At 41.9% G+C, this 12,425-nt stretch overlaps 1 protein-coding gene across 1 annotated transcript in view; it reads right to left on the bottom strand.

The window, feature by feature from the left end:
• LOC144806247 (lysozyme g-like) overlaps positions 1-12,425 on the bottom strand; it is a 311,011-nt gene that overhangs the window by 248,586 nt on the left and 50,000 nt on the right. The window contains exons 2-3 of the mRNA XM_078672649.1: positions 11,693-11,798; positions 10,735-10,795 (exon numbers count right to left, since the gene is read on the bottom strand). Coding sequence (XP_078528775.1) covers positions 10,735-10,789 — 55 coding nt within the window. The 5' untranslated portion in view covers positions 10,790-10,795; positions 11,693-11,798. The remainder of the gene's footprint in view (positions 1-10,734; positions 10,796-11,692; positions 11,799-12,425) is intronic.

Below are 12,425 nucleotides of genomic sequence, written 5' to 3'. Positions count from 1 at the left end.
TATCTCAAAATCAATACAGAAATCACTTAAAATATCTCAAATGACGAGGAAATGGAGGCTAAGGTCGACGTTTTGGTCTTCAGTGGCATTAATCCCCTAGACCATCCTCAGGACAGTAAAACATTGCATTTAGCAAAGACCCTTGTAGTAGACAGATAAATGCCAGTGTAGTTCAAGAGGGTTGATTCAAAATCTATAGTAGGCAAGTTGATGCACTCACACTCAAGAGTTAGAGAAAAGACTCTTCTGATAATATATATTTTCAGAGTGATGGCGGTGGTTATAATGAATCCTCTGATGGGTGGCCCGGTTAGGACTTTCAGGCAACCAATTTCCAGCGTGGTAGCTGTAGTATGGCGAGAACGGGCAGCAATCCTTAGTTTGGTTAGTACTGTCCTGACGATGGTCTAAGGAATTAATGCCACAGAAGACCGAAACGTCGACTTTAGCCTCCATTTCCTCGGTCATTTGAGATATTATAAGTGATTTCTGTATAGTTTTCCCTGTTTATAAATGATGTGGTGAGTCGCTTAATGGCTTGTAGGAATGATGCTCCCTCCCTGAATGGCTATCCTGCTATTTGGAGATGACGCCCCATTTATATCCAAAACACCCATAGGTCTACAAATACTACTGGATGGATTTTTTGAATTTTGTAGGGATAGGAGATTAGAACTTGATACCTCTAAGACAAAATATATGGTGTTTGGGAAAGCAAGGGGTGGTCTATGGGAGATCAAGATTACGCATGAACCCTCGAACGGGTAAAGATTTTTGACTACCATGGCATAGGTCTGAACGAGTTACTCAAATTGGAATATCATATAAAAAAGAGTTATCTAACCCTATGCCAAAGATCCAAATCTATACTAAGATTCCCAAAGCAATCCTACGCCCAACCCCTTTCCCCAGCTTTGGAAGTTTATCGTGCAAAAGACCAAAGTGGGCCCTGTATGGAGCCAAGATCCGGGGCTACACTACTGTTAATAAGATAACGACTTGTGAAAACATCTTTGTTGGGTCCCTTATTTCGAGACCTATTGCAACTCCTCTAACTCCCCTTTTTTGATTTTTGATTTTGATTTTTTTGATCTCTAGTTGAAGAGAATTGGTGATCCGGCAGCCCTGAAACCCTTAACCTACTGGTTGTGCCTATGGATAACCCCCCAACTTACCGATTATCAAGACTCTCTACGAGAGGTTATGAACATCAATGGTGCAACAAAACTACCAGGTTTAAGCACATCGCAGATTGGTGCAAGCTAATGAATATGATGGATCTGTGGGAACATCCGGATAGGGCTACAAGAGACGATTTATTGAGATTAAAAGTCAGATACTGGGAGGTGGTGGGAGATCACTACACTGATAATTTGACTAGTGGTCAGTTATCATCCAGATTTTTAGCAATAAAATCATCGCCACAATGTGTTTGCGTCACAAAAGTGACAAACATCGGCGCAAATGTTTTTTTTCACGATTGTCTTTCCAGCGCTAAACTTGTTTAGTGCTGGAAATAATGTGAAAGTAACACGAAACGTCGCAACAAGGGGGCATACCATGAGTGGTGCATGGGCATTCCCATGAACCCAACCAACGTTTCTGATCTTAAACCCTATTTACTAAGTAAAGTAGACAGGGTTTAGCATGAGAAAATTGTGCTCTTTTGAAGTAGGCACAATGCAGGAGAAATGCTATGATTTCTCCTTCCTTTTCCAATTTTTTAAGTATGCTGCACTTTCCAGCACACATACAAAAAGAAAAAAGGTTAAAGTTAATCTAAGTATGGTATTTTGTACTGGAAGTGTACCCTTCCAGTATCAAACCTATTCTTGACTCACGGAGACACCCATGCACTATGGCGCATGGGTGTCTCTGTGGAGCACAGCAGCTGATTTCAGCACCTATTCTACGGAAATATGGCGGTCTCCTCCTCTCTTCTTTTCACTCAGCGTAGCATTTGCAGCTACTGCACTGCACTGTGTAAATAGGTTTTAATTCTGTCCGTCAATCTTTTAAATACCCCTCCCACTTTCCAAGTCCGACTGCTGTTGCACCCACCCATACTATAGTCATCAAGAGAGCTAAAGGCAACCCTGATCAACCACGAGAGATCCCACTTTAAAACACAAAACTTTATACATGCCCTAATTGCCTTCACCCTTTCACGAGAACTGATCAGTCCACTTCCAATTCCGTACTGCACATCTGCAGTCCAATCCTGCATCGAAATTGTGGTTCTGATTATGTCCCTTTACCTGTGCTTGCTATTCCTGATGGAAACTTGGCTCTCTGACTCCTCCCAATCTGTACTTGACTTCTGATTCCTCACGGCTATGCTGTCATTCACCAGGATTGGGAAGTTAAATAAGGCAGTGCAATTAGCCACAGTTCTTTAATACTGTGCAAAAACCAAACAGCAGCTCAGTTTCTCTGGGTAGAATGTCTCTCTGATGAAAGTAAGACATCAGACCCAGAGCCTACTATTTTTAACCTCACCTACTACTGTCCATTGTATAATTTTCTCTTAGTCCAACAGCCCGAACAACTAAGTGCAAAAATACCAAATAACTATTTCTAAAACATCTTCCTGGGATACTTTAGCCTTACCTGGTGTGATGAGTCTGGTTCAGCCATATCACAATGAACCATCTATCTGCTCAACAGCATTCTCTTACAATCCTGTTTTGCACCCACACGGAAGAGTTCTATCCTCTACCAGTAGAATGGAAAAAATCATCCATAAGGCCACTATTAAAAAAACCCTCATTGAATACTTAGGATACACTGAATTATAGGCCCATCTCAAGACTTCCTTTCCCCTCTGAGGTTGCGGTGAAAGCTTTTAATTTAGAACTCTCGTCTTGCATCACGAACAACGAAATCCTGGATTTGTCCCAATTTGGGTTCCGGGCTCACTACAGTACAGAGCTAGCGGTGATAACGGCCACTGAGGAGCTCAGACGGATGTTGGATGGCGAGGGCAGCGCTGCCCTGATCCTACTGGATCTGTCAGCTGCCTGTGACATGGTTAGTCTTGAACTGCTGAGTCTGGCAACTATTGGGATCAGGGACAAGGCGCTCTCCCTGCTAGGCTCCTTCCTATGCGACCAATCTCAGTGGGATGCATTAGGTGATTTTGTCTCCCCCCCTTTCCTCAGGGCTGTTCCCTGAGCCCCACACTTTTTAACTGCTATGTTACCCTACTGGCTAAATTAATAAAAAGTCATGGGTTTGCCCTGGTATCGTATGCCGATGATAAAAAAATATATATGTTGTCGGTAACTGAATCCAACAACTCCATTGCTAGCAATTTTCATGACTGCATGAGCCACATTGTACCATGTAAGAAAATTGCTCAAAACTCAATTCTTCTAAAACAGAGGTCCTACTTTTTGGCAATAACCCTTAATTCTGGACCACTCATTGGTGACCAGCCTAGTTAAGAACACTGCCACTGCCTGTTTTAAAAGTGAAGAATCTAGGAGTAATTATGGCTAATAAATCAATCTTCGAGGCTCAAATACATTCCACTACTTCAAGCTGCCACTTCATACTAAAAACCTTGAGGAAGATCTTACTCTCAATCTGAGTAGAACTTAAGAAAACAGTGATCACAGTCCTGATTCTGTCAAGACTGGATTACTGCAATGCACTGCTCACCAGGGCGACAAAACGCAGTCTCCAAAAATTACAGATCATCCAAAATACTGCAGCCAGAGTTCTCCTGGCATCCCCAAATCTGAATCTGTAACCTCTGCTCTTCTGCAGCTATACAGGCTGACGGTAGCAAAACAAATCCAATTTAAATCTCTTTGCATTGCATTTAAAACTTTGAATCAAATAAGCCCTATTCAATTAACAGGCTTTTTAAAAACATATGTCCCGGCCAGGCCACTAGGATTAGCAGAACAAGGGAATTAGATCGTCCCCAGGACAAAAAAGATCAAGTGGGACGGAAAGAGTTACGCCTGCACTACTACACGAATCTGGAACACGCGTCCGAACTTTCTCAAGAGAGACACAGCCCTGCTAAAATTTAGGAAGAACTTAAAAACGTGGCTTTTTAGAATATAAATGCATCATTTAATTTTCATAAACATATGTCTCAGGTAGTGCACAGACACTCCAGGGTATTGTCTTGCTGTTTAATTATTTGATTCATTCATTCATTCATTCATTCCTACCTCCTCATATGCAGCAAAGTCCTAATTGAGAGCCAGTCCCCAGTCCTTGTAGACTGATCTGATCACTTTCTTGCTCCTTGCCATCTCAGATTTCCATAACCTTATAAAGGAATTTGTCATTCAGCTTTGTTCCTCTCCATGGTAACAGAACGCCTCTGTAAACTTGCTACATCGTTAAAATGTACAACAGGGGGAATTTGTTATAACGATATTGTGAGTCTGTATATTGATGGCAAAGTTTGTTACACTTTCGTCACAAGTCTTTTACTTTGCAAGTGAGTAATTTAAAAAAATGTTGAAATGTATTATATATACATATATGAAATATATATATATATATATATTTATAAATCCTCTGAAAACTGTCAGTACATAACAACAGTAGCTAAAGAAAATAGCATCTGCAGTCATATCTGCCATATATGCTTTCTGCCAATTTAAAAAAAGAGTTTCACAATCCATCAGCAGAGGCAATTATTCGAGTTGTGCCTGCCAAACTATTATCTACTGTTTCCTGTGGCCACTCAATCAATAATCACTTTATTCAATTTGAATGAAACAAATCATAAAAGTAGATAAAAACAAGGTGCAAATGTAACAAAGAACAGGCCGATCAGGTAAGCAGATGTTTCCTCATATCATCTCATGCATATGAATGAAACTCCCTCACTTATAACCAAGAGATATAAAAACAGACAGGAGGTGGGTCTAAAAATTGAAGATACAATAAGGCAGGTCTAACTTGTGCAAAATTCATCGCAAAAGACAATGGGGGATTATACTTAAAACTTAATCCACAGAATTTAGGGCATATAAAGACAATGTGCAAGGTATCATAGATAGCGGTAAGGTCACAAGTGCAAAGCAGAGGCTCAGTAGATGTATGCCAGCCCACTAATAGCTGGGAAAACAAGTTCAAAAGAAGGTAACTCAAGATGTGTCTGCCTTGAGCAGGCATGTTAAGCAGCAGGTATGGCTCAATAAGCTTCGGGATTTGATCATTGTACAGTACACAAGACAATGTTTGGACATCACATTCATCGCACATTTATCCTGAGATTTACTTAAATAGCCTTGCTTGACCCAAATAATATCTGCTTTCGTAATAGTATTTGGATCAAAGAATAACTCAGGATTACCAAGGTTTCTCAAGGTGCATTTAATATAGTTTTGCCAAGGAATGTGAAGTCCATGGTCCAAGCCGGGGCAATCTCTTAAGATCCTTATATTAAATTCTTATTCCTTCTTGATCCAAAGTGACAGCCATAATATTAACAGGCGGGCTTAGATGTAATCTCCATATGCACACTTTGGGGCAACCTCAGGACCTTTCTCAAGAATTTATTTTCTACCACCTGAACTTGATCACATTCTTTGTATCCCCAGATCTCACAGCCAAGTCTCAAATCCATTTAGCTTTTTTAAGATCAATATTTGATCTAATATGGGGCCAGTCGACCCACCTCTAAAACTCCTTAATGCAATATGATACTCTATTATCCTGTTGTGTGCTCATGATGAGCTGAGCTCGTCATGAGGCACGGTTGAGCTGTGCTCATGACGAGCTGAGCTCGTCATTACCGTTGGTGCGTTCACACGTGGGGATGATTTCCCCACTGTGCTGAACGTTCCAAAACGGGTGTGGTTGTGACGAGCTCGGCTCATCATGAGTGCAGCTCCACTGTGCCTCATGACAAGCTGAGCTCGTCACAAGCACCGCATTGCTGCGCGCTGCCGCCCTCCCCCCCGCACCGCAGGTGAAAATATCCCGCAGCGAAGGGGTTAAAGGGCTGTTCCTGAGCATTAAGCAGACATTGCCAGTTCAATTTAGTATCCAGTAAAATGTGCAGATAACAGAATTTATCAACCCTGCCAATTTAATGTCTTTTGATCGAATAGCTTTTAGGTATGGTTTTGGCCCGGCCAAGGACCATAGTATCTGATTTGGCGAATTTTTTTTTCAGGACCAGACTATCCGTAAATAAAGTAAACAGGTGGCGTAAATTGACAACGATTAGGTTAGCATTTACTGAAGACAATGTGTTTTTCAATGTTATCTTGCCCGTTTCTGGAAGCCATTTTGTATTACCTCATGCTTACCATGTGCTTTGTCCTACCTCTCTGCCAGCTGCTTGTATATTCTGCCTAGTAACAAGCTATATTTAGCTTCTTATCAAATACGCGCATGCTCTGTAGAGCCACATCTGTTTCTGATAAATCACTGTCAAGATGTGTTTACCCCGAGCTGGTCAAACCGTTAGCTCCTCCCACTTGTTGAATGTGCACTGAAAATGCCCTTATATGTACATAAATTGGTCTTGTGAATGTGCCGCCTATTTTTTGAGCCCCTGTGCAGGTATAAAAGGACCATGTGCTTTCCGTTCGAGGTGCTACTTCATGCATTGCCGAAGGGTATTGTCTGAATGTAGTTCCACCTCATGAGGTCTTAATAAACTTGTCTTTTCTATTCCAGTTTCCGTGGCAATTTCTATTTTGAGGGTTAAGAGTTATTAGCGGCATAACTAGGCCTTGCTGAAACACGATACCACACAGGTCTGGCAAATGCTGAAGGCCATTAGCTGTGTGTGCTATAAGAACTTTATCCTCTGCATATAGCAATGCCGGGACATAGTTATCATACATCTCAGGGATATACTTACAATGTTACATTAGGAAGGACTCCAACTGGTTAATATATAAGATAAAAGCATTGGTGCTAAAATGTAGACCTGGTGCGCACCCTAGCCAGCTTAAAGTGCACAGTGCACATCCCATTGGGACCAAATCTTACAGGGTCTTAAGCCCCTGGTGCAAATCGCGCAGAAAAGTAACCAGTGAACCATCCAGCACCATGGACTTCAGCACGGACCAGAGCTTTGATGTGTCGACCATGTCAAAGGCTGTGCTGAGGTCATGTTAACCTGGGAAACAGTCACACTAGACAAGCTACAGTGTAATGTCTGCATGTGAATTCACAGTCAACCAAAAAACACAAGTCAGTCGCTGCTACTGCTAGTGGTTGGTCTTACTAGGGCAAGAGTTGGAATGCAAGTCATCGGATATCAACCATTATCACTTACAAGTTACTGCCGATCCTGAAACTGTAAAGGTAGCCCTACTATAAGATCGTGAAAAATCCATGGGGGTCGTATCTAGCAGTCGCTGCCAATAATATAAAGATCAGTTCAGAATCAATCTCTAATTCAACTGTTGCACCTTTATTTATTAGGTCCACTCTGGAAAAACAAGTAACTGCCACCTCTCATTAAAGCCAATATAGAGTAAATAGGAAATGATCTTTATATGCATCTAATTATTAATTCTTATGAACAGGCAAAGATCCAGCATTATCTTAAAGGGTCTTTAATAAGAAGGCCTCAGGTTAATAACTATGCCGTTCCAAGAAAATTGATAAGAAAATGTTTTTATGTGAAATATTCATGAAAATTTATTTGATGTATTTGCTTTAAATAATTAACAGAAAATGTTAAAGTACTATTAAACTAATTTTGAAATACAAATGTAATTAATGGAAATATATTAAGTTACAATATTTTTTCTGAAGTTTAAATGAAAAATACATTCCCACCTGAAGTTATATTTATTTATACTTGTAACTATTTGAAATTATTTGTTTTATTTTAATATTTTAACATTAAATTCATTATTTTCCCCGGGAGGGTGTTGTAGGACCAGTGGGTATCCAGGTGTATTCCTGGACATACTAAATTTTTTGCTTTTTTCAGTACTAACTTACACTCAGAGTTTATGTATATCCAAAAGTAGTAAACTTACTCAAAAGTGTAAACTAACACAAAAGTGTAAGTTACCTTTGTGAATCAGGACCTCTGTGTTTTTAGTATAAAGCTGTCTTTCTGAAAACTGAAATACAACAATATATACATGATATCTGAAAGGGGGATTAGACTCCTTCTCTTTTGGCAAGATGCCGACCTCTAACTTTATACGCATGTGCCTTCTAAGATTGATTCAATCAGGGGCTTATTTATGAGAGCCCTGAGTCACGTTTTCACCACGTAAAGTGGTAAATGCATGCGGCAGGGCTCTCATAAAGATGTCTGAAGCTGCGCAAAGCCACCCTGCTTGGTTTTGAGTGGCCTCATAAATCACAAGTAATGCGGCGCGGCACAAATCACTAAGTTACATTACTTTACTCAGGATTACAGCTCTGATCATGAATAGCCGACCTTTGGAACTCGAAGCTGCTCCCTCGCTATCTATCGTTAGAAATGCCTAAAAAACCTGTCTCTTCTGTCAGGATTAGGAGATATTAGAGTATCTGCATGGACTTCCTTTTTTGCATCTTTACCCGTCTTTATAGTGCCAAGACACCCCTGGGCGGGAGTTTGTGCTGTATAAATCTCTCATTCATTCAGGCATTCATACTTTGTGCCCGGGAGGCCTTCATAGGCCTTGCAGTGGGTTTTTCCACACAGCATCTGTCCCAGATTTACAAAGTGATGTAAACTTGGGAAAGCGTCAAATCTGTCCGCCTCCCAAGGGGAGGCGCAATAAGGAGATCTATGTTAATTTCTCCTCATTTTTTCCTTTTAACTTGTGTGTTTCATTCTGCAGCACACATAAAAAGAGGGAAATACCTCACAGGAGTTTTTTGTGTAGGAAGGTGCAGTTTACTTATCAGTACTAGCCAGACTGTTCCCATTGGGCACAGGTTAAAGACTGATTTGCATATGGCTGGGTTAAAACTGGAATGGCATGGGGTGCAAAAAAATTATGGGTTTAGGCCAAGATCTCTGTACTGGGGTGAATGTATGACATTGTTCTGCATTCTGTTCATCAATTGGTGTTTTTGCATTTGTCACCCCGAGTGAGACTTGTATGCCCAGATGTGGGTCCCGTTCTCTCCATGCACTGGAGTTAAACTATGCCTGGCTGATGAGGGGTGAAACCCCGAAACCGGTCCTAGGAGGCTTGTTTCCAGTCTAGGAGGACCTGGCCTGGCAGTGAAGGCTGGACTGTTCTTATTGGATTTAGGGTCAAGATTGATTTGCATATGATTGGGTTCAAACTGGAAGGGCATGAGAAGTAGAAAAATGATGGATTTAGGCCCAGATCTCTGTATTGGGGATAATATGTGACATTGTTCTGCAATCTGTCCACCAACTGTTGTTTTTGCATTTGTCAGCCCGATTGGGATGGTTATGCCCAGACGTGGATCTTGTGCTCTCCATGCCACTGGAATCAAGCTATCCAGGCTGATGAGGGGTGAAACCCCAAAACGGGTCCTAGAATGCTTGTTTCCAGTCCAGGGAGGATCTGGTCTGGCAGTTCGGGCTGGCTGTTCCTATTGGGTGCAGGGTCAAGGCTGATGTGAATATGCCTGGGTTAAAACTGGAATGGCTGTGGGAGCAGTAACACAATAGATGTAGGCCCAGATCTCTGTACTGGGGTGAATGTATGACATTGGTCTGCATTCTGTTCATCATTTGTTGTTTTTGTATTTGTCACCCCGAGTGGGACTTTTATGCCCAGATGGGGGTCCCATCCTCTCCATGCCACTGGAGTTAAACTATGCCTGGCTGATGAGGGGTGAAACCCTGAAGCCGGTCCTAGGATGCTTGTTTCCAGTCCAGGAGGACCTGACCTGGCAGTGAAGGCTGGACTGTTCTTATTGGGTGCAGGGTCAAGACTGATTTGCATATGATTGGGTTCAAACTGGAATGGCATGGGAAGTAGAAACATGATGGATTTAGGCCCAGATCTCTGTACTGGGGTGAATGTATGACATTGTTCTGCATTCTGTCCATCAACTGTTGTTTTTGCATTTGTAACCCTGATTGGGATGGTTATGCCCAGACGTGGGTCTTGTGCTCCTCATGCCACTGGAATCAAGCTATCCTGGCTGATGAGGGGTGAAACTCCACAACGGGTCCTAGAATGATTGTTTCCAGTCCAGGGAGGTTCTGGTCTGGCAGTTCGGGCTGGCTGTTCCCAATTAGTGCAAGGTCAAGACTGATGTGAATATGTCTGGGTTAAAACTGGAATGGCATCGGGAGCAATAAAACAATGTATTTTGGCCCAGATCTCTGTACTGGCGTGAATGTATGACATTGTTCTGAATTTTGGCCATCAATTGTTGTTTTTGGCTCAGTAGATCTGACTTATTCCCTTGCGTTGCCATATGCCACCTTGCAGTAAACAATGGCAACGAAAAGACTTATTAAATTTGGATCTTAATTTTTAACTTCCAGTTTCAAATGTCATCTCCCTTACATAGTATTTTAAAACTATCAACTTTCACTTTATCTTTTTATCTATTTATATATTATAAGTTTTGGAATAATATTTAATTTTCTAAACATTTACGGATCCTTTTAAGAATCGCTGAATGAGATCATTCTGGAAGCTATGATTTGTCCTTCTGCACTCTTTCTGACTTTTTTTAAGCATTACTTCTGACTGAATCTCATAGTATTAGCAGAATGTAGCGAATCATTCTCCAATTTAAAAAGTTAATCCTGCAGATGTGCACTGTTCACTGAACTTTGATTGAAGTTGCACTTACCAATGAAAACAGCTAAACACAGGCCAACGAGTACAACCCACATCGTGCCAGTCATTTTCAGCTGCCGGAAAAAAATATTGTTATTAATAATAGTAATATTAATAGGCACAAAAGCAGACATTCATAGATAAATGGAAGCGTGTGCCTGGCAGCATTTTACAAGCCACTGGTGCGGGGGAAAAAATGTAAATGTAAATCCAGTACTTGTATAGCTCACAAATCACCCCGGAAGAGGTATCTCGGCTCTGGGGGTTGTTGGGAAGATTAAGCGAGCTATTGTCCAGAGTCTCATGGTGCTGGGCAGACCCCTGCCGCCGGAGCCTGGGATCGAACTGTTATCCCTAGCGTCAGTCGCCCTGGCTGCGGCACCACACTTCTCCCCGACTGGTGGCTGCCCTCGCACGTCAGGATAGGTTGAGCCCAGTATTCTGCCCGTTTCGGTGAGTTATTCACACACGGAAAGAGAAAACCTGTGGGCTCTGGAGGTTTATGTACAGTATGTCACAAATATCGTGCCGGCATCAGAGGTGATGTAAATCCCACATGCATAGTCATCAATAGTGCAGTGGGTGCTGTGGCACCGGGAGTGTGACAGGACACTGAGCCCCTTTTATAGGACTTTTCCCCTACCTCTCCGGGGGGTGAGGGAATTCTCTTGCTTGTATTAGCACCCATGGCACCCTTGCGACACCGCTAGAACATCCTATTCACAAAGCGTACCCTAAGTGATTGAACAGGTATATGTAAAATTATATAGCTGCCTAACAGAATCTATTAACACACAGGCTGCCCCATTCACTCACGGACACTTTCTATCCATTTGTATGCCTCCGCCTCTCATCATCCCATGGCAGGTAAACTATCATTTCTCCCACATCATTTACCCGCTCCCTCTAACCTTAGCCCTTTCACCTCGTTCAGATTTACTCAAGGAGAGTGCATTATTGGTCCAACATACCTGTATAATGTTGCTCTTCACTTCTTTCCTCCACTCTGCGTGTGGCTGGTTGGAGGTAGAGCTTTATATGTTCTGCTGATTTATGTAGAGGTGCACCATGTTCTTCCTGCAATCAGAGCTTTTCCTGTGAGTGTTCTTTTAAGGTTATTGAAGAAATGCAAACATCAAATATGGATCTTGCTAAGAGCAAGCTAATCAATCCCTTTGTTGTGCACTTATGGGTTTATCAGGCTGCCAAACCCTTTTGAATCTCAAGTGGTGAAGGCTAAAAGCTTAGATTCATTTGTGGTTATGAATCACTCTAAGAGCAACGCATATCCTGTCAAGAATAACATTTACTCTCTCTGGGTGCAAGAGCACAAACGTTTATCAACTATTCAGAAGAGACATTTATAAGTAACAGCCTCAACGTAGAGTCTTTACTTACAGTCTGGAGCTGGGCCTTTCCTCGTTATAATAATCCACATTTGTAAAGCCCAAACAATCACCCTTAAGGGTCTCTAGGCGCTGGGGGACGTCGGGAAGATTAAGCGAGCTATTGCTGATGGCCCCGAAGCTTCCTGCCAAGTACCTCTGGCCAGACACTACTATAAGTGGAAGTCAATGCTATTTAAGTCCCACATATTAGTTATCATTCACAATCTCCAAGACAAATAACAGCGGGCTCGCTGGCCTGTAGACTGCCCTGCAAGTCCCAAGACTCATCTGGATAGCAGCTGCTTCCATATCCTCT

This window comes from Lissotriton helveticus (genome assembly GCF_964261635.1).
Source record: "Lissotriton helveticus chromosome 1_1 unlocalized genomic scaffold, aLisHel1.1 SUPER_1_unloc_56, whole genome shotgun sequence".
NCBI lineage: Eukaryota > Metazoa > Chordata > Amphibia > Caudata > Salamandridae > Lissotriton > Lissotriton helveticus.
The sequence above is the reverse complement of the archived record's forward strand: the minus strand, read 5'-3'. Positions and strand labels throughout refer to the sequence as shown.